The sequence below is a fragment of the Carcharodon carcharias genome, chromosome 2 (assembly GCF_017639515.1).
Source record: "Carcharodon carcharias isolate sCarCar2 chromosome 2, sCarCar2.pri, whole genome shotgun sequence".
Lineage (NCBI taxonomy): Eukaryota > Metazoa > Chordata > Chondrichthyes > Lamniformes > Lamnidae > Carcharodon > Carcharodon carcharias.
In genome coordinates this window covers 185,092,051-185,115,896 of record NC_054468.1, presented here as the reverse complement: position 1 = coordinate 185,115,896, position 23,846 = coordinate 185,092,051, and the positions used below count along the sequence as shown (strand labels likewise).

Genomic DNA, 23,846 nt, shown 5'->3' with positions numbered 1-23,846 from the left:
TCCCATACCCCTGCACATTGTTTCTATTCAAATAATCATCTAATGCCCTCTTGAATGCCTCGATTGAACCTGCCTCCACCGCACTTCCAGGCAGTGCATCTCAGATCCAAACCACTCATCGTGTTAAAAAGCTTTTTCTAACGTCACATTTGCTTTTTTTTGCAAATCACTTTAAATCTGTGCCCTCTCGCTCTTGTTCCTTTTACGAGTGGGAACAGCTTCTCCCTATCTACTCTGCCCAGACCCCTCATGATTTTGAAAACTTCTATCAAGTCTCCTCTCAGCCTTCTCCTCCCCAAGAATGTTGGTGTATAGGATTGATATTGTAGATTGTATAGTAAAGTTTATTTTGTTTGTTTAAAACCATGGAATCTTGTGGCTTTATTCTCTTAGTGGGTAACTTGGGTTACAAACTTTACTTTAAATAACAAGTTATTGGTCCCTAACCAGATTGTAACAGAGATGTTGTTTAACAACAGTCAGTATTGGTCAGCAAGCACAGGGATGATGTATTTTGGTGAGTTAGGACATGGGAAGCAAAGTTTTGTATGACCTCAAAAGTTTACGGAGGGCAGAATATGAGAAGGCTGATCAGGAGTGCGTTAGAATAGTCAAGTCTGCAGATAACAAAGGCATGGATGAAGGTTTCAGCAGCTGAAGAGCTTAGGCAGGGGCAGAGATGGGCAATCTTACAGAGGTCAAAATAGGTGGTGTTACTGACGGTGAGGATATATGGCTAATGACTTATCTCAGGATCAAATATGACACCAAGGTTGTGAATGGTCTGGTTCGGACTCAGTCAGTTGCCAGGGAGAGGCATGGAATCAGTGGTGAGGGAGCTAAGATTGTAGCAGGGGCCAAAGACAATGGCTTCTGCCTTCCCAATATTTAATTGGAGAAAATTTCTGGTCATCCAATACTGGATGTTGGACAAGCAGTCTAACAACTTATGACAGTGGAGGGGTCAAGAGAGGAGGTGGTGAGATAGAGCTGAGTGTCATCACCACACATGTGCAAACCAACCTGTTTTTGGATGAAGTCGGCAAGGATGAGAAATAGGAGAGGGCCAAGGATAGACCTGTGCATGAAGAGAAGGCATTGCAAGAAGGCATTAGATAGATAAGTTAATAATGGAATCAGGTGAGTGCAGTCCCACTCAGCTGGATGATGATGGAGAGATGTTGGAAGAGGACGGTGCAATCAACATTCTCACAGGTTGCAGTCAGGTCGAGAAGGACGAGGTGAGATAGTTTGCCTTTGTCACAATCAGACTGGGTGTCATTTGTAGCTGTGGTAAGAGCCATGTCGGTACTGTGTCAGGAGCAGGAACCTAATTGGAAAGATTCAAATAGGGAGCTCTGGGAAAAATGGGCACATATTTGAGAGGCGAATGAAGCACTGTGTTTGGTATTTGAACGTTAAATCAAACAATAATTGGAAACTAATAGCAATCCAACAATTATTGAATTACTGGAAGCAACTTGAAAAAGAAAGACTTGCATTTTATTGTTCTCATGACATCCCAAAGCCCTTCACAGCCAATGAGGTATTTTGAAATGTAGTCACTGTTGCAGGAAATAAAGCAGCTGACCTTGTGCACAGCTAGCTCCCAAAAACAGGAATGTGATAATCACAAGATTATCTGTTTTAGTGGTGTTGATTAAAGCAAATATTTATAAATTGTATTTTGAAAATATGAACAAATTTATTGCTATCAATTTGAATTTTCAGGATATTGCATAATTTTTTTATAATCATGAAAGGAAGTTTTCCAGAGGTATTTTTGCATTAAAATCTCTCAAATCTGAGCAGTAGTTAGGAGAAAAATGTGTTTCCTTGTATGAAATGATCCTTGACGCCATCTCCTGATAAAATTGGGAATGAAACTCAGATTATCCTTTAACATGATACTGTAGGATTAGGTGCACTCCATAAGGAACACACTGTTCATTCCAATAAATATTTTTTTTCCATCCTCTCAAAAGAGATTAAAATTAAATTTCAGAATCTGTTCTCACAAGGTACTTCTAAAATATATAAGATCTAAGGTTTGTAGAAGCCTTCAACTGAAGACTTAATTAAATACCTGTGTCTACATATCATAATACCTTGAAGCTAACCCAAAGTTCTTTCGCACTTGGTCTATAAAATATTTCTTTTACCTTACAGTTCAGCTTGTTCAATCATGACTTTCACTACATTCCACTATAGGATTATATTTTTAATGGATTTAAAATGCTAAATAATAATGGGAAACTGGCAGCACAGAATCACTAATTATAAAATGGCAAATTCTGCAAATGGCAGTTTGGCGCTTAATCTCAGTGGGCAAATTACCCAGGCACCTTCCCAACAGCAAGCTACAGAACAGTGTTGGCAAAGACATAGGAACAGGTCGCCCGCCTGCCACTCGGCCAATAAAAATGGGATGGAGCAGGCCTGATGACCTGAGAAAGATTCTGGGAAAAGAACTGAAAACATGGAGAAATTGAAGTTTGAAAAATAGACATCACTTAGTTTTGATAGTTAACAATTTATATCTTAAGCTTCATTTCATCTACGTAAACTGTACTCTCCAAGTTGTTTACAAAAAAAAAAAAATCACTGGGCACACTCCTGCAGAAAGAAAATTACCTTGGCCAGAAGTTGAATAGATTTTCATGGACTTTAAAAATTCATTTTATCTATATATTTTGACACTATTCCCAAACACAATGAAAGTGCGGGCATACCATTGAATGAATTGATCCATTTTCCATGGATGTCCTGAGATACTGAGTAGAAATCTGTTCTGCACGTATCAAATACTCTGCAGTCTTCCTTTTCACTGCTTCTCGACGACTGGGGCTTGGTTCGCCTAGAAACAAAGATGAAGGGTTAGGAACACTTACATATACAGTGAGAGTTACAACTTATATCGCACTCTGTCTGGAAGAGTTTGAAAATTAACACAGCCACTGTAAATTAGTGGAGTGGCTTATACACTGTATTATATGGTAGTCAGTTTTCAAATTGAAGCTAATGTCACAAATGGCACAAGTAATTACCATCTGTGAAAACAATATACTTTTTGGCCACATCACCACATATTGGCTACAGTATTTAGGTTTATTAATGCAAAATACAAAGATTTAATCTGTCAATCATTGGAGTAGAACTTTCTTTATGGTACACTGCCTCTTTTTAATTATGTTCTCAACTGCTATCGATGTCAACTGTTTCTCCTGTGACTAAATATTTCAAACCATTCTAATATGCACTTATCAAAAGGCAATAGACACAATTCATTCTTTCCTGCCTAATACCTCTGTGGAGCACTTTTTGAAACAAAGTCAATATATAATGTACGATAGGCAATACATTAAATGACTTCAAATTTATGTACAAATCAATTTTACAGTATGTACTGCAAAAGAAATGTCCTGGTGACTGTAAACTGTTGTCTGATAACAGTAAATCTACAGTGAATGTAAGCACGTGCGAGAGACAAAGAGATCTTTCATAAGCACACACTTTTTATACAAAATTGCACTGCTGTAATTAGGTTCTTTGCTGGCAGGAGAGTGCAATTATAGTGTACCAAGTTTATATAGGTTGTTTCCATTATAGGTGTGAACCCAAAAATTAAGAAAAGAAAAGCTTGCATTTTTTAGCAGCTTTCATTACCACCGGACGTCTCAAATCACTTTACAGCCAATTATGTTTTTTTTTGATGTAATATAGAAAATATGGCATACAATTTGCACACAGGAATGTGATAATGACGAGATAATCTGATTTTGAGATTTTAACTGAGACAAAGCTATTGGTCACACCACTATGGGTAACTCCCCCGCTCTTCTTCAAAATAGTGCTATGAGATATTTTACATCTGCCCGGGAGGGCAGACAGGGCCTCAATTTAACGTCCCATCTGAAAAACGACACCTCTGACAGTGCAGCACTCCCTCATCACTGCACTGGAGTGTCAGCTTTGGTTTTTGGGCTCAAGTCCTATAGTGGGACTTGAATCCACTACCTGCTAGCTTTAATTGCTGACTCCTGTATCCGAATATGGACATCACTGATGCTCCCCACTGACTCCACCTACCTGGGTCAACTTTATACCACAACAGGCCTTATACCACAACTGTCCCCATTGTCTCCTTTCTGTTCCCCATTCACTACTGTGATAAATGCATCCTAATTAAGGCTACGTAATCAGGTTATATATCAACTTGAGGTTTCCCTATGTTCATTCAAATTCACACTGAGAATACCCTCCATCATGTTATTCACGATAGTATCAGGGATGAGGAACTTTGGTTACGAAGATAAATTGGAAAAGTTAGGACCGTTTCCCTTGGAGAAGAGATGGCCAAGAGGAAATCTGATAGAGGTACTCAAGGTCATGAGGGGTCTGGACAGAGTAGATAGGGAGAAACTGTTCCTACTCATGAAAGGATCGAGAACGAGAGAGCAGAGATTTAAAGAACTTTGCAAAAAAAGCAAAAGCGACACGAGGCAAAACTTTTTTGAGCATCGAATGGTTAATGATCTGGAATGCACTGTCTGAGAGTGTGGTGGAGGCAAGTTCAATTAAGGCATTCAACAGGGAATTAGACCCGTATTTGAAAAGGAAAAATGTGCAGTCGGTGATTGCTCTTTCAGAGAGCCACAAACACAATGTGCCAAATGGTCTCTTCTGCTCTCTGACAATTCTGTGATTCAGTGTTGTGTGGCACTACCACCTTGCTAAATGGGGGTAGAATTCAATCAGGTCTTGCAAATCAAGACTAGGCAACCACGAGGTGCTACAAGCCATCAGCTTCAGCAGAATTGTACTCAACCACAATCTGTAAGTTTATAGCCCTGATTCCCCACAATCTGCCATTAACACCAAGCCAGGGGATCAACCTAATCACTGATGCTCAGTATGGGTTTCACCAGGGTCACTTGGTTCAAACATGGACAAAGGAGCTGAGTTCCAGAGGTGAGGTAAGAGTGACTGCTCTTGACATGAAGGCAGCATCTGACCAAGTGTGGCATCAAGGAGCCCTAGCAAAACAGCAGTCAATGGGAATCAAGGGAAAACTCTCCACTAGTTGGAGTCATACCTAGCACAAAGGAAGATGGTTGGTGGAGGTCAATCAACTCAATTCCAGGACATCTCTGCAGGAGTTCCTCAGGGTAGTGTCCTAGGCCCAACCATCTTCAGCTGCTTTATCAATGACCTTCCTTTCAGCATAAGGTCAGGAGTGGGGATGTTCGCTGATGATTGCACAATGTTCAGCACGATTCCTGACTCGTCAGATACTGAAGCAGTCCATGTCCAAATGCAGCAAGACCTGGACAATATCCAGGCCTGGTCTGACAAGTGGCAAGTAACATTCACTCCACACAAGTGCCAGGCAATGACCATTTCCAACAAGAGAGAATCTAACCATCACCCCTTGACATTCAATGGCATTACCATCACTGAATCCCCCCACTATCAACATCCTGGGGGTTACCATTGACCAGAAACTGAACTGGACTAGCCATATAAATACTGTGACTACAAGAGCAGATCAGAGGCTAGGGAACCTGTGACAAATAATTCGCCTCCTGACTCATCAAAGCCTGACTACCATTCACTAGGTATAAGTCAGGAGTGTGATGGAATACTCTCCACTTGCCTGGAGGAGTGCAGCTCCTACAACACTCAAGAAGATGGACACCATCCAGCACAAAGCAGCCCGCTTGATTGGCACCCCATCCACAAACATTCACTCCCTCCACCACTGACACACAGTGGCAGCAGTGTGTAACATCTACAATATGCACTGCCGGAACGCACCGAAACTCCTTAGGCAGCACCTTCCGAACCCCCAACCACTACCACCCAGACACATGGGAACACCACCACCTGCAAGCTCCCCTCCAAACCACTCACCATCCTGGCTTGGAAATATATTGCCATTCCTTCACTGTCCCTGGGTCAAAATTCTGGAACTCCCTTCCTGACAGCATTGTGGGTGTACATACAACACATGGACTTCAGGGGTTCAAGAAGGCAGATCACCACCACCTTCTCAAGGGCAATTAGGGATGGGCAATAAATGCTGGCCCAGCCAGCGAAGTCCACATCCCATGAACGAAAAACAAACAAAATCTCGGATGTGACATCACATGTAAATATCAAATGATACCAGACTGAGACTGGCATTCCAATAATAGCAAAAATTATCGAATTTACATAAAATAGAAACAATTTAACTAAGAGTTTCTTAAATATTATATGACACTAACAAAAACTAAGTTAACCAAGTTAAAAAGTTAAAATTGTAGCCTAACCCACCTGAACAGAACATATTGAACATTTTGACTAAAAGGTTGATGACTTCAAGGTTTGCAGGACCAAAGTACTCTATTGTACAATATATAAAATTGAATTTACTTTACATGATATTGTGCTTGTGTCACAAAAATGTACCGTTGTTCTTGCCAAATTATGTCTTTTTAACTTGAACGATCCTCAAGGCTCCCAACAAGTAAGCGGCATTCAAATTTTCATTTTCACCCATGAAGATCATGTAGCTGATTTTACTCCTCCTCAACCTCTGCTTGGGTACTAGCCGTGTCAGGACATTCTGCCAGATTCAATTTAATTAATGCATGCCCCACTGAAGAGCATCGAACCTGGAAGCAAGAGGCCTGCAAAAAAATAACGGCCGCTGATAATGGACTGTCCGACAAAAGAAGACAAAGGGCTTTGGGCCTCAATCCTCACCCTTTTGGCATTGAAAAAAACATTCACCTCCTGGCTTTAACAGTTAGCGGTCAAGTTCTGCTCAGGTTCTTTTATCTGAGTGGGCCTGTGCACTTGGTCAAGGCTCATGCCTTTTGGGCACCTGAGTGCTGTCCCAGCAGTGAAGCAGGAAAATAAGACAGGAGGCACCACTCCCTCATTTAAATGCTCCTTCAGGGAAATGCCAGAAATCTTCCGAGCAAAACAAGGCAAATTGAGTCTCTAATTTCCTTTCTCCTGAAAGGTGGCCAGGAACCAAGAGAAAATCAACTCCCACATCTGCTCCTTAATCCCAACAGAATATTTAGCCATTCATTAAGACCAATTTCACAAGTGGTGTTTTTTTTTTTATTCATTCATGGGATGTGGGCTTCGCTGGCTGGGCCAGCATTTATTGCCCATCCCTAGTTGCCCTTGAGAAGGTGGTGGTGAGCTGCCTTCTTGAACCGCTGCAGTCCATGTGGTATCGGTACACCCACGGTGTTGTTAGAAAGTGAGTTCCAGAATTTTGGCCTGGTGACAGTTTTATGGGTGGAGGGATGGGCAAAAACAGAATATTCTACTTTATTATACAATATATAGAGTTTAATTTTTAGTCACATAACATTGTGAAAATATATCCAATCTCTAAAACAATCACCAGTTTACAGAACTTTGTAAAGTCATGGCATTTTTGGAACAATTATACACCCAATTCTTCACCAGCTGCTTTCATGCATTTCTGCACCACCATTCTACATTCTTCAACAAAGAATGTACACAGCTCAGGAGGAATAACAAAGGGAAAAATGCACGGTGACACCTACATCAAATGACTATGATATAAATCACTGGGCGTTTATCAAAACGTGATTATCATAAAAATAAAGTGTTAGTATCCCCTACACCAACTTTCCAACCTCGCCCTGGGCTTATCTCTTGCTCGTATTACTGATATACGGGCCAGGATTTTATCACCAGCATGCCATTCCCGACGTCATAACTGGAACTATTCACAACATCCACTTTCTTTTTTGCTGTTCCCCATGTGAGTGTAATTAAAATTCTAAGTGCCAGTGCAGGACAAAATACATGCAATTTGGTGGTGGGGGAAAGTTTTCATTGGTGAAATCCACCATCAGCTGACAATGCTGCATCAATGGGCAGCCTATTAAAAAGCCTCCTGTCCAAACAAGGAGCCTGTGCATTGCTGCCAGGACAATCCACTAATTGAGTGTGCCACATTCTTTGCAGAAATGTCTGACTGCCGAAGCAGACCAGCCCCACGGTTCAGCAATGTCTCCCTGTATGTTCTCCTCTAAGCCATCGGGAGATGGGGGAAGGGGTAGTGTTCATTCCCGAAGGTGGCACCAGGACGGTCTCCTGCTAGACCAAGGCATTCTGGATGGAGATGGCAGCAGTGAGCAACCGTGTGCTCATGCACCAAACCTGCGCCCAATGCAGAAAATGGGTCAACGACCTACTCTGATTTGCAAGGGTAAGTACCAGCGTCGCATCTTCAATAGGAGTCCCTTGTGTGGTCATTAATAATGCTTATGTGGAAGTGGGCAGCTATGCCAGAAGAGTGAATGTATGATCAGCTTTAGTGCCACGTAGCAATTGAGGGCAAAGCATATGGAAGTTGCCTTTTGTGTCTGCTTGAATGCAACATGTGAATCAGAGGACCATATGTGTGTGTGTGATGGGGATGCATGTAGTTAAGGGGGTTAAGGCACCACATGACATGTCACCATCTCTGCACTTTGTCATAGAGCACAAACAGAGCCATAATTCCAGGATGAGGAGACGCATAGAAGGAGTTCCCGACCCAAGGCTCCCAACAGCCACCAAGGAGGCAGCAATGAAGATCACTGGCAAGGAGGCAGAGCAGCAAGGTGTAAGGAGAACAAGGCAACCATTCTGCTGGTGGCAAATGGGCACAGAGGATAGATGTGATGAAATGTGAAGTGCTCAAACTGTAATTATTCTTAATGTGATTCTTCTTGTTCTCTACTACAGGTCGTCACCATCCAAGGACCAGGGCACAGCCACGGGAGGAGCCAGAAGACTCCATTCTTTGGGGATGAAGCAGCCAGTGCCCCAGAGGATGCAGCATCATCGACCTCATCTCACACCTCCATCAGCATAGTTACATGGTACACAGAGGGCTCGCGTGTAGATTCAGAGGCACAATCTGGTGAGCACACCACAGAAACGTTCCAGGAGCTGAGGGAGGATGTGACAGCTGGGCCTTCTGAAAATCGGAGGACTGCTGAGGATCAGGCCCCTGCTGAGCCCCACACTGATGACAGGCCTCTCTGGCTGTGGCCATAAGAAGCCTGCTGAACATGCAGCAAGGGCCAGGAGAAAATATGGTGGAGATACCAGGGTTTATGCGCAGCTTTGCATGAGGAGTCAATGCACGCCCTAACTTCTGTCACGTCCCAGGCATTTGAGCGCATGGCTTCATCCGTGGAGAGAATGGTGATTGTCAGAGAGAGCCAGGTGGAACATCTGATCTATATACACTCTGACCTGCATTCCATTGCGCAAGCCATGGGCTCAGTGCAGCAGTGGCTAGGCAAGAGGGGAATGAGGTACCTGCACCTTTCCCCCCTCCCGGAGCCCCTTCCCTTCAGGGAGGTGTCTTCATGCACATAGATGGAATAGGAGTTCATGTCAGCTGCACTGGAGCCTACATCTCAGGATAACCCTGAGATTGGCATCGCCTCTTTATCCCCCTCCAACACTGACCCCAACAGCTCCAGCAGGTGAGGCCGAGGGGATGCCCCTGCACCAGTGCATGAGACACCCTGTAGGCTGGAACTCTCAAGACCCCATGGCTCCAGAGGAGGCCCACCATGGTCAACCAAGGCAACAAAGCAGGACACTGAACAGACAGCATTCACCTCAGCTGCTGATATCGGGGCTGGACAGTCAAAGTAAAAGAAAATAACATTGAAAAAATATATGTGCGCCAAGGTGGCACCAGTGATTTTTCCATGTCTTTGATTTGATAAAATACGCATAATATAACTTGTAATAGTTTGTATAATAATTGAGAACTGTTGGGGCCTGTTATAGTATGAGATGTAACATCATGGCCCCTCCCCTTCACATTTCTCACAATGTGATGGCTAGAGAGGAGAAAGGGACACAGACATTATTCCTGAATGCGACGTGTTGCCTTTCGTACCTTCTTTTTTGAATGTTCATGTGAATTGTCACCTGTGTGATGATCATTCTGTGTAATATGGCATAAAATGCAGGCACAGCTCTCCCCCACCCCTCCCCCCATCTATGCACTCTAAAGGATATTGGCCCACTTTTACTCCCGGTCGGTATATAAACAAGACAGGTGAGGTTGTATTCAAAGCGCTTGAACAATGGTGCTAGATCTGAATAATTGAACAAGGCAGGCTGTTACATGGATGTCCACATACCCCTAAGATGCTCTGGGTACCAGCACTCTGTGCGTGAGACAAAGCTCCACTCCCCATTTTATTCTAGGTGGCAGAGGACGCAGGATTAGAGTTAACTCGGCAAGGGAGATTGGCAAGGCTAGGTCTACACACCAGGGAGGCAATGGAGGTTAGATGAAGGGGCGATGATTCCTCTTTCAGATAACAGTCTAATTCCTTTTTGAATGGAACCTGCCTCTACCACACACACAGGCAGTGCATCTCAGACATTAACCACTTGCTGCGTGAAGAAGTTTTTACTTTAAATCTGTGCCCTCACGAGTGGGAACAGTTTCTCCCTATCTACTCTGTCCAGACTCCAATGATTTTGAACATCTCTATCAAATCTCCTCTCAGCCTTTGCTTCTCCAAGGAAAACAGTCCCATCTTTTCCAATCTGACTTCATTAATGAGGTTCCTCATCCTTGGAACCATTCTCATTAATCTTTTCTGCACTTTCTCCAATGCCTTCACACCTCTCCTAAAGTGCAGCGCCCAGAACTGGACGCAATACTCCAGCTGAGGCCAAATTAGTGACTTATACAAATTCAACATAACCTCCTTGCTCTTGTGTTCTATGCTCCTATTAATAAAGCCTAGGATGCCGTATGCTTTACCAACCTGTCCTGCCACCTTCAATGACTTATGCACATATACACCCAGGTCCCTCTGTTCTGTGATTAAAAACAAAAAACTGCGGATGCTGGAAATCCAAAACAAAAACAGAATTACCTGGAAAAACTCAGCAGATCTGGCAGCATCGGCGGAGAAGAAAAGAGTTGATGTTTCGAGTCCTCATGACCCTTCAACAGAACTGAGTGAATATTAGGAGAGGGGTGAAATATAAGCTGGTTTAAGGTGGCGGTGGTGTGGTTGTAGGGACAAGAAAGCAGTGATAGGAGCAGATAATCAAAAGATGTCATAGATAAAGGAATCGGCAATGGTTTCATGGTCATCATCGGGCTCTTAATTCCAGATTTTTATTGAATTTAAATTTCATCATCTGCCATGGCAAGATTCGAACCCAAAGCATTATCCTGGGTCTTAGGATTACTAGTCCAGTGACAATACCACTACGCCATTGCCTCCCCACAAGGGTCCCAACCCTGGCCCCGGGGGAACTCCACTTCAAACCTTCCTCTAGCCCGAAAAACATGCATTAACTACTACCCTTTGTTTCCTATCACTCAGCCAATTCCATATCCATGTTGCTACTGTCCCTGTTATTCCATGAGCTATAAATTTTGCTCACACACCAGTTGAATGTTAAATGAGTGAAACCTTTCACGATTTTTTAATACAGCTGGCTGTTCCCAGGGAGCTTTAGTGACCATGAGTGCAGTGAACGACAACTTGCACTCAAGGAAACCCAGCAATGGTGCCAAATATGGCTGACCTTGCAGCCTGTCTTTGTTGGTGGTGAAGTTGATAAAATCATTGCCACAATGAAAAAGGGCACCTTTGTGTGGCAACTTATGAGATGCCACATGTCACCCTGAAAGCCACCGCTGGCATAGAAAATGAGCACTGCTGTAACCTTGAGAGCCAATGGCATGGGGTTTCCACCAAAACCACATGGTCGCCCATCTTGATGAACAATCCAACATATCTCGGTGACCATTTCCCGAGACATCCTCAGATGTCTCTGGCATTGCCTCTGACATCTAGAGGTAGTTTGTTCTTGTCCTCTGGATGCATTGATGCAGCATGTGCTCATCTTCTCCAATGCCCTCCTGGATGTCTGCGTCTGGACCTACCTCCCCCCTCTGATGCTGCCTGCAGTTGGACAGCAAAAACTCCCCTTCTTCACATTGTCATCTCCTGCTCCCAAGGTTACAGGAATATCAAGTGAATGAAACCCATGGTTATGGCAGTAACTGCATTGTGTGAAGAGGGCAGATATACATGTGACAGCATGCTCGTCCCTGGCTCTCATCCACTGAACTAATGACTTGGGAGTCCCCCTTAATTGGCCAGTTGTGTACACATTAATTCCCCACCCAAAACGACCCTCCTCCCACTTCCAACTGACCTTACATTCAGAAAAACTGCACTCAAAAAGAGACTTTAAAATTATGGTGCATGACCTTTGAAACCCAATTCTGTACCTTCCACCCTTCCTATCACCCTCATGCTTGCCCTCATCACCCTTGAACCACCTAACATAAGCTTTCCTCTCCCCTCTGTTACCCTTGAACCTCCCCATGTTACCTGGGCCCTATTACCATTCCCTACACATGTCACCTCTCTCCCTACACCCATGACCATCCCAATGCCTATTCTGACCCTGAACCTTCCCATTATCCTCCACAATGCTTTCATCCATTCCTGAGACCCACCGAAGACCTTCAATACCCAACCCTGACTCTGGACCTGCCCCCATACTGAATACAATCTCCCTTTTTGATTGTGACTGTTCCCTCCGCCACCCAGCATCCCTCAATTTGACAGTCAGGACCCCATCATTGATTGCATTGACTATGCTCTTTCAGCCAATTATCAATTTTTTAATCCCTGCCCACAATACCCCACCCTCTTACAAGACCACCACACCCAAAATGTGAGGCCCTTCCCCTCCACCACACCTCCCTGCACCAGAACACCACCCGCTGACAACTCTTCATTCCCTTCACCGCACTTCTCTGCACCTGACCATTAACATTTCAACACCCATCGCATTGTTCATGAAAATGGACAATCACTTACCTTAGACACAACTGCACAAAACCACCTCTAAACAATCATGAACTGGTTGCCACGAGATTCTCGTGCGCCACTTATTTTATTCCAAGTAGGACTTTATTGAAGACAGTTTTACGTTAATGAGTATGCATAGCATGCAGATGTATTACAAGTACAAATCTACCACAGGCTGCTGTAATGTTTGACACACCACTGACTTTATCTCTGCATCTCAACCCACTGTCAGGAAATTTCAAATCTCACCTAATTAAGTCACTCCACACGCCACATTTCCCACTCTTGGGGGCTCCATAAAATCTCTCCCATGACATTACTGAGCTCACTTATAGTCTAGCTGCTAGTAACAAACTCAAAAGTATACTGCGCACATTTCACTCTGCCTATTTTTACCCCTGTACGTCTTGCACTTGTTATGGCTCTGCTCCTATCCTTGCACATCCCTTGAATGCTGAAATTCACCAGTCAATACTCCAAATGATGTCATAATGATGGTAACATCACACATAAGTCCGACAGTGTTTGGGTTGTTAGGGGTTGTGTATGTGGGGTATTACTGACATACTGAATGATTTGCATCCATAAACTGTGTCCACTGACTTGACAAATTGGACTTGGGCACAAGAAATCATTTATGGGCTAATCTGCAAAATTTATATTTTTGATTACAAGACTCACAATAAACTAATCTGTGTAAGTACCTAATTATTTTAACCGGCTTATATACGGACATTAGAACATATGAATTAGGAGCAGGAGTCCACCATTTGATAAGATCATGGCTGATCTGATTATGGCCTCTACTTTCCTGTCGGCCCCATGGACCTTTTGATTCACTTGCCAAACACTTAGAACCAATTTAAATAGGAATGGATACCTCCAACTAACCAGTTGAGATATTCTGATGCAAAACTGTATCAATGAACACTATCATTTGAACCCTAAAATGAGATTAAGTAAAAATATGAATAAATTTTCCAAGATGTAGCTCATAGTGGGATAGGCTATACATAAGGGCGTTTATGCCATGTAGGGGAAACTTTGGGCCACTGATTCACAGTAATAGTAAAGTCAAATTCCAGTTACATTAAATGGGGATGAATTTCACAACCCTGCCCATGTCTTTATTTGTGAAAAATATAAATGAGCAAATATTTCTCAAAAGGCCATAACTTAGTCCGATGCTGATTGCCACAGAGGGTCACTCCATGCCCACTTATCTACACAAAGTTTTTCCATGCCTATCTCGCCTGACCTTCCAACTTGGGCCAGGCGAGATCCAGGCAGCGCAGCTGTCTCCAAAGTCCAGTACCAGTGAATTGAAGGAGGACATGTCCCCTTACTTTTTTTTTTGAAACTGCACTAGCTGCCGTAAAACGGTAAGTTTAAATGTCCCATTGAAATTGGCAGGCCTGGGAGCAGGTAAATACTTAAGGCAAGTGAAAAGAATTTGGGTGGTGGTGGTGATGTTCGGAGGTCGGGTGGGGATCAGACATCGGGGGGGGGTGGTGTGGGGAGAGTTGGACATTGGGAGGGGGTGGGGCGGACCGGTATTTGTCGGGGGGTTGGGGGGGTTTAGTCAGGGATGGGAGAATCCGATCTGGGTCTTTACAATAGTTACCCAGAAGTTATAATTCTTCTAACTTTTCTGAATAATTATTGTGTTAACCATCCGAAGTTTACAATTTAAAGTGCATTTTCGGATGGTTCCCAGCGCAGTGTGATTGTCCAGAGGAAGTGCGCACTTCTGGACAATTGCCATGCAAACCCTTGCCTGGGAACCTCCAAGAAGGATTCCCCAGCACACCTTTGTGGTACCCCCAAATCCGACGTTAGGGTGCTATCCTGAGGAGTACAAGATGAAAAACTTTGATAGCATGTCTTCTTTCTTCAGTAATATTCTTTGTACTACCAAACAACTATGTAAAAATACGTCTGTAGATATATATAGGCAGACTTATTAGATATTAGCAGACATTGAAAAAGAGGCAGAGATAGAGAGACAAGTGGATAACTTTTATTTAACAGAACATCTACTGTGCAATTTCTTATATATGGCTGGAAAATATCTTGAGAACACATTCCTGTGCTGCCTTCCTTTTTTAAAGTAATGTTGTATAAAATCAGTATGGGAATATGCACAATAGAGAGCACATGGCATACACCTGTAGATTTACAGGCATGTTTTGCAAAAAGGGTTTGGCAAAAAAATTTACATTACATAGTTTGTGTTACCTATAAACTGGGAGTGTTTTTGAAACATGTTAATTATTTAAGCATTGACATGACAATTGGACACTTGCTTGAAGATTAATTTTTAGAGGTATAGGGATAAAGCTGGGATATGGGACTACATTGAATAGCTCTTGTAAAGAGCTGGCAAAAGTATGACAGGCCAAATGGCCTCCTTCTATGGTGTACGTTTCTGTGTGTTATAAAACTCTGAACAAAAACTACCCCCAGGATCTTAAAAGGAAACCATTGTTTCCTTGTCAGATGAAGCCACAGCTTGAACGTGCTATTTCATCCAGCCATTCAATGGATGGCTGATGAACATCAACTGAACTGGTGTGGCAGACAGCTTTGGGAATTCAACACTCCATCTTCTGTTTTGAAATCAGACTGTTGATTATTAGTTACGTATTAGGTTCGGAGGCGGGGGGGGGGGAGAATGATAAATATAGATATGCAGGAACAATTACAACCTTTTGAAACTTGGCCCTGCTCTCAGCTGACATAGTTTTTAGGTGGAGAAAGATCGGGGAATTAAGCAAAAATAAGTCAAAAGAACAAAAATCTTGGAGTCTACTGCATTCTAATTTGAAGCGGCAGTGCACAAGAGCAAATGGGAGGGTATGCATTGATAAAGTAACTGGCTAAATGTAATGCATTGCAATGATAGTATACATTGGTTCTCTTCTGCTGCCCAGTTTCCTGTGGAGTTGAGAATCTGAAAGTAGGATAAGGGCACCCAGATTTTCCGCTTTTGACTATTACCAAATACTTGGAATTATACATTAATTGGAGACAGCTCTCCTCTCCAATCAGCAAATCATGGCGTTATTGAAATTCATTTACTGGAATGAGTTTCCAGGGCAGCTGATGTGACGCTTTGGTGACACCAGATAACCACAGCAGCAAATAATAATAATAAATGATCACCAATTGCTCCATATGGGGAAAGCGTATTGTACAGTACCACATGGGGACAGGAACTTGGCTGCTAGAGTGGGTGGCTTGGCATTCAGTACAATCATCAAGGGGCAATCCAAGTTTTCTTAAGATTATATAGCCCCTTACACTCACTTAGAAAGAAATTAAGCATCGGCGCTTATTCCCTCATCAAAATGTTCAAATCCACCACTGCAGAAATTCCATCTATATATACTTTGAAACTTATTTCAATCTCTGATACATCTGATGTAATACTGGGCCATTGCTTCAGCTTAAAGTTACAAGAAGATCATGGCCCAGTTCACTCCCATTGTAACTATTTATTTCTGTAGATAAATACATAATGCCAAAGAGTTTCAGTTTTTCAAGGAAAACAGAGTTGTAGAATGTGATGCTAAGACACCAATAAAAATTCTGAATTTCAGTGTATTAATAAAAGAGTTTAACTTATTCAGTTACCTTGAGGAACTGGCCTTGGTCATTTACCTTTATTCACATTTATTTTCCCTCAATTGTAGACTGTTTGCGTTGACTGCTTTTCAAGTTTTGTAGGTTGGCACGTTGCTCAGAAAGAGGTAGGCTATTGGCAGTGGGATCTGAAGAACAGACTTTGGATCCCCTGGCATGTGCACTGCACAATATGACCAGCAACAATATAGTTATCTTTGCTCCAGCAGTCACTTTTACTTGTTTGAATTCTGGAAACAAAGATCAGGCTGTTCTGTGGTTGACGAATGCCAAGCAAGCATACTGATTATGGGCACTTTACTGCCATCCACAGGAATATGTGACTCAATGCACACACCTCTGAATAGTGTCTCAGAACAGTGAGGCATGTGGCAAAAAGCAACATTGTTTTGCAGAACCTCATGCTTTCCAACAGCAGCACTTCTCCATTTCTAGTGGTTAAGGCAGGGGTTCCCAAACCATGGGTCAGAAATTTTGGGTTCGGAGGCCATAATGGCAACCATGGAGCAGAGACTCTGTTGGGAAAGTCCTGGGAGCGACTCAGAGGTCCCATGATACACATGGCTGATTTTTTTCCCCTGCTTGCACTTTGCTGGGAGGAGAGAGGAATGAACAAGCTTTGCATAGACAGCCTTAATATCCGCCTCGAGTACATCTGATGTTTTTTTTAAAGCTCACTGGTCTGCATCAAATCTCAATATTGATCAAGCCTGGATGTCACATCAGAGATCAGATGTGCACTGTCAACCACACCGTGAGGTTTTGAGAAACTGTGTCATAACATGCATGCCTATTCACTAGGCCCAGTGAATAAGACAACATTTTCACAAAACAGCTTGAATTTAAAAAACACATGATTTTCAGATGTTTAAAGTTAGTATGCACTTTAATAATTAAATAGTAATGGTTACTATCCTGCTGCTTTATTCTATCCTGACTCCACTCCCCCACCCCCGCTTAACAATTGAAGGCCACCCACCTCCACCACATACCCACCCAACCCTTGAACAAATAAACTCAGATGTGCCCCAAATTTTCACTCTGGGGTCACACCAAGTCTGAGGCTTTAAAATGGAGTCACACCAGAAAGAGTTTGAGAAGCACTGGGTTAAGGTATAACTTCAGTATGTTATTATCTTTGCTTTAGAATCTCAAACTCCTGCCATGATTCAGGCACTTACTGTTACATACGAACATGTGAACTAGGAGCAAGAATGGGCCATTCAACCCCTCGAGCCAACTCCGCCATTCAATAAGATCATGGTTGGTGACTGTGGCCTCAACTCCACTTTCCTGTCTATCCCATCTACCCTTAGGATTCTTGTCTAACAAGGGAGTCAATCTACCTCTGCCTTAAAAATATTCAATGACCCTGCCGCAACAGCTTTCTGAGGAAGAATGCTCCACAGACTCAAGGCCTTCAGAAAAAAATGTTCATCTTCATCTTAAGTGGGAGGCCCCTTATTTTTAAACTGTGCCCCCCAGTTCTGGTCTCTCCCACAAGGCGAAACGTCCTCTCAGCATCCACTCTGTCAAGTTGCCTCAGGATCTGTTTTAATAAGATCACTTCTCATTCTTCTAAACTTCAATGGATACAAGTCCAACCTTTTCTCACAAGATAACCCCCTGATCCCAGTAAACAGTTGAGTAAACCTTCTCTGAACTGCTTCTATTGCAATTACGTCCTTTCTTAAATAAGGAGACCAAAACTGTATACAGTACTCTAGATGTGGTCTCACCAATAGCCTGTACATCTGTAGCAAAACATCCCAACTTTTATATTCCATTCCCCTTGGAATAAACAACAAAATACATTTGTCTTCCTAATCATTTGCTATATCTGCATGATAACTTATTGTGAGGTCCCTCTGTAGTGCAGTGTTCTGCAATCTCTCCCCATTTAAATACTATGCTACTTTCTTATTCTTCCTGCCAAAGTGGACAAGTTCACATTTTCCCACATTATACTCCATCTGCCAAATTTTTGCCCACTCATTTAACCTATCTACATCGTTTTGCAGATTCCTTATGTCATCTTCATAACTTACTTTCCCACCTAGTTTTGTCATCAGAATATTTTTCAACTATACATTCATACAAATCATTGATATAGATTGTAAACAGTTGAAGCCCGGGCACTGATCCCAGTGGCACTTCACTAGCTACATCTTGCCAACCTGAAAATAACCCAATTGTGTCTATTCTCTGCTTTCTGTTAGCCAACCAATCCTCTCTCCATGTGATTATGTTTCCAACTACACCATGAACTCTTATGTAATAACCTTTGACATGGCACCTTGTCAAATGTCTTCTGAAAATCTAAGTACAGCACATACACAAGTTCCCCTTTTTCCATGTTGCTCGTTATTTCCTCAAGGAAATCTAATAAATTTGTCAGACATGATTTACTATTGGAAAACAAAATTAATTTAATATAGAAACGGATCCAAACTATAATAACCAGAGTTTCCCATGTTATTTCTGTAGCACGTTTTACAACACAATTTATTCCAAAAGACATCACTGTGTAAAAGAGAGCCTGAATTGTTACAGTTTAACTTCTGAAGGCACTGCAAGGAAACTAGCAAAAGAGGCAGAAACATACAAAACACCAGAGAAAGACAAAAGCTAAAGGAAATGGAATTTATTTTACTGTAGTCTACTCTGCTAATTAGCAATGTCTTGGTCTCTTTTTCTAATTTACTCCTAGCTTTTAAGATTCACCACTCACACTTCACACTCTGACCGCCTTGGAAAGAGAGGAGCTTGGGGAGGATTTTAACCCAATCTAATTGCCCTGGTCACTTACCCACCAGAAAGGTGATAGGAATTCATCTTTCTGAATTTTAACCTACTCTACTAGCCAGACACCAAGGACACCCACCTAAAACCAGAGGTCTTTCTTTACACATGCAGGGTCCCAATTAAATAATCAAAGTCGGACTGCAATTTTAATTGGTGTCCTGGAAGGAGTAGCTGCTGTAGTTTTACCCCACTGAGTCAAAGGAGGCCCTAAAAGGTAAACTTTTGATTTTCCTTGCAGGTCAAAAAAAAAGCAGGTCTGCTCCTCTAGGACCCACAAGGAAAACATGGGCCTCCTCTCCCACAGACTCTCAACTTCCCAAATGTATCCCATGACACATCCCTCAAATTTAATCTCAGCACCTTTCAATCAAGACTGCTACAAAGTTATCTACTAGAAGTTCTATTTAATTTTACTGCGTCAGGAAAAGTGGTGCAAATAACACTTATAAATTGCCATTCATTGAAAACGCCATTTCATCGGGATAATTCTGATCTCCCCCCACCCTCTAACCCCTCCCCTTGGGCAGCTTCTGCAATAAAAATGCAGTTCTGCAAAGGGTGGACAATTCTTCTGTCAGATTTTAATCCAGGCAATGAGTATAAAAATTAACCCCAATCGTCTCAAACTTCATGTATGAGCACATGTACCTACAGATCCTTCAACCTGTGTGGAGGAAATTTCAGTTTCAATGGTCCAGACAAAAATGTAATCAGCATTTTTTAACAACATGGCAAAATATAATGATATTCACAAACTTATCCAACTGTCTACAATATCATTAACAGGCATGCAGCTCAAATCTTAAAAGGAATAACCTGTTTTAAGAACATAAGAACAAGGAGCAGGAGTAGGCAATTCAGCCCCTCGAGCCTGCCCCGCCATTCATTACGATCATGGCTGATCTCATTTCGGCCTCAACTCCATTTTCCCGTCCTCTCCCCATAACCTTTCAACACATTATTAATTAAAAATCTGTCTATCTCCTCCTTAAATTTATTCAGCATCCATTGTACTCTGAGGTAGTGAATTCCACAGATTAAATCTACCACTCTTTAGCCTAAAACTATGACCTCTCGTTCTAGAATTTCCCAGAAGGAGAAACATCTGCTCCACATCTACTTTGTCTATCCCCTTTAGCATCTTATATACCTCAAATAGATCTCCTCTCATCCTTCTAAACTCTAGTGAGTATAGGCTTAAACTGCTCAATCTCTCCTCATAAGACAAGCCCCACATCTCTGGAATCAATCTAGTGAACCTCCTCTGAACCGCCTCCAGTGTAACTACATCCTTCCTCAAGTAAGGGGACCAAAACTGTGCACAGTACTTCAGGTGCGGTCTCACCAATGCCTTGTACAGTTGCAACAACACTTCCCTATTTTTATACTCTATTCCTTTAGCAATAAATGCCAAAATTCCATTTGCCTTCCTTATTACCTGCTGTACCTGCACACTAGCTTTCAGCGATTCATGCACAAGGACACCCAGATCCCTCCGTACTGAAGCATTCTGAAGCTTCTCTCCATTTAAATAATAAGTCGCCTTTTTATTCTTCCGACCAAAATGAATAACTTCACAATTATCCACGTTAAACTCCATCTGCCAAGTTTTGGCCCATTCACCTAACCTGTCCATATCCATTTGTAAATTTCTTATTTCTTCATTGCAACTTACTTTCCCACCTATTTTGGTGTTATCTGCAAATTTAGCTATAGTACCTTCTATCTCTGAATCCAAGTTATTAATATAGATTATAAATAGTTGGGGCCCAAGGACTGAACCCTGTGGCATCCCACTAGTTACAGCTTGCCATCCAGAAAAAGACCCATTTATCCTGGCTCTCTGCTTTCTGTTGGTTAGCCAATCCTCTATCCAACTTAATATATTACCCCTAACTCCGTGTGATCTTATCTTGTGTGTTAATCTTTTGTGCGGCACCTTATCAAAGGCCTTCTGAATGTCCAAATATACTACATCTACAGGATCCCCATTATCCACTTTGCTTGTCACATCTTCAAAGGATCCTAGCAAATTAGTCAAACACGATTTACTCTTTTCCAAAGCATCAGCAAATGATCATGTAAAGATCCACAATGAATACATATTTCACCTCTTTTATGCAATCTCAAAGATGCAATCCATTTTATATGGAGAATGGATGCAACCAGAGGCTCTTTATATCAAGCAAATGCAAGACTGACATCTTAAGCTTTCCTATTGTTTTGGCACCCAAACCAAGGTAAACTGGCAAAGTGAAGCTATGCATTTATACACATCTGTCCAGCCAAATATGAGAGACACAACAGCCAGGATTTTAATTTTTATGGCCCAGTTGGGAGCAGAGGGTAGAAGGGAGGTGTTACGTGGTCATTAAGGTGCCAAGAGCCGGGAAGGCAGACTTCCCTCGCAAGCTGGCTCCTTGCCCAGAAGCCAATCAGATTCATGGGTTTGCCTTTAGTCAAACAGGGAGTGGACCAGTCGAGATCCCAGCTTGTGGGGGGAAATCAAAGCCCTCGTGTGGAAGGCCGGGGGTGCCTGATCACGGGAGATGCCCAGGCAGATACAATAGATCCAGAGGTAGTTGTTAAGGCACTCACCTCCTTGATCTGGCAGTCCTTGCCCGAATGTACTGCCAGGTTTACAGATGCTCAGGATGTCCAGCCATCCATAATTAGATTTGAAAAGCACAACAATAATGTTTGGGTTGGATCCTGACTTAAGACTTTAACTACTCCCCATCCTGACCCAAACTGGTCCTTTTTTTAAAAAAAAAGTTACAATTCCACCCCTCCCAACCTTCCAATTACCTCTATCACTACGAAACTAAATGGATTAAGGATCGTCTCTAAACTGGGCGTTACCACGTCCACTATGTATATTATCTTTAGGAGCTACAAGTGCCTAACCTCAGCACCTGATGAGAACTTCCAGTATGAGGGAAAAAGCATCAACTTCAGCTCAAGGTCACAGTTGGGAGACCTGAACCCATTCTCAGATTCTAACCTCATTTGAATTTTACCAGTGAGTTGCTGATACCAAAGGGAATTTCAAAATAAACACTTCCCTCAAAGCAGGACACACTATGCTCAAAGATTCAGCAGCTGCACAGCACACTCAAAATCAGTGAGGCAAATGGGACAATAAAGCGTTCAGTATCTTTCAAACAATATGTAAATCAAACAAACAATTTTTACATGCAAGTCCTACCATTAAAATTCCTTTCAGCTACTGGAGGTTACTCAGCCTTCCCTCAATTGATTAAAACACCTAATCTACCTTGCTTACTATATATACACAAATAATCAAAACAGAAATTTCTCAAAAATATAGAACAGGCCAGTCATTACGTTAAAGAGAAAAATAAGTTAACGTTTCAACTGAGCCCTGTCATCAGTGGGATTAACCTGCTTATTTCAGATGAATTAGATGTTATGTACTTCAAAACATTTTCCATTTTTATTTCAAATTTTCAGTAGTTTTTTTTTCCCTTTTCCCTATATTTAGTATGTATATCCATTAAGGCCTAATTATAAACTGTCCTGCTCAAACTTAAATTCTCATTCTTATCTTTAAATCCCTTCCTGGTATTATCCCTCCCATGTCTGCAACTAGCCCTACAACAGCACAGTCCCCCCCCACCCCAACTAGCTCTCTATCCCTCGGACACCAGTCCTTCGTGCAGGTCCTCCTTGACCCTACCAATGTCAACTATGCCTTCATCCTTCTAGGCATACACTCTGGACTTCTAGCCTTAACCCCTCTGCTTCTTTCCCTCCCTCTCCTCCTTTAAGGCCCTCATTAAAACCAACCTCTTTGAGCAAGCTTTCGGTTATAACCCCACTCCTAATCTCACCGGTTTTCTCACAACATCCATTTTCCTAATGTCTGATGCTGTTTTTCTATGTGAAAGGTGCTAAGTAAATGCAGCACGCTTCTGTTGCACACCTGCACAGTTATTATTGAAGCAAAATGTTTTTAAACTGTTTACTACAAACCAAAAATAGAAAAAAAATTCTCTAAAAATATTTTTCTGAGCATATTCTGGCCATCATTCAAAAGGCCTGTGGAATGGCATATTTAAACTTCAGAATGTGCAGGAAAGAAAAAGGTCACATGAATAACAACATAATATCCGTTTGCATGCAGGTGCCTTGTTCAGCTCATCATATCATCTAGGGGAACACAATTCTGTAAGAAAATTAGCAGGATTAAGGGTCTTACGTATATCCAAACTAATTTACTGTGGTGTAAATTAAGGATTAACTATGCTACATGTACAGACACATAGGTACCCATGGCTTGAGGATAATGTACCATAACACATGGTTCAAAGGCATACTGATCAGAATCTCCAGGTTCAATTCCCAGTCTATGCTGATTTGGTGACTGATTTGGTGATCTTGGCCAGAAAAATCATTTGGACCATTGCACTCGTCCTTAGCATCTTTGGGTTAACGAAGGAAGAATTCAGCTAAGGTCCCTATTCCAAA

General features: G+C 42.2%; 1 protein-coding gene across 2 annotated transcripts in view; it reads right to left on the bottom strand.

Annotated features, from left to right (window-relative positions):
- The window catches only part of rps6kc1 (ribosomal protein S6 kinase polypeptide 1), a 218,955-nt gene that overhangs the window by 115,500 nt on the left and 79,609 nt on the right, over window positions 1-23,846 (bottom strand). For both annotated transcript variants that reach the window (XM_041174609.1, XM_041174600.1), the window contains exon 8: window positions 2,733-2,857. In XM_041174609.1, coding sequence (XP_041030543.1) covers window positions 2,733-2,857 — 125 coding nt within the window. The remainder of the gene's footprint in view (window positions 1-2,732; window positions 2,858-23,846) is intronic.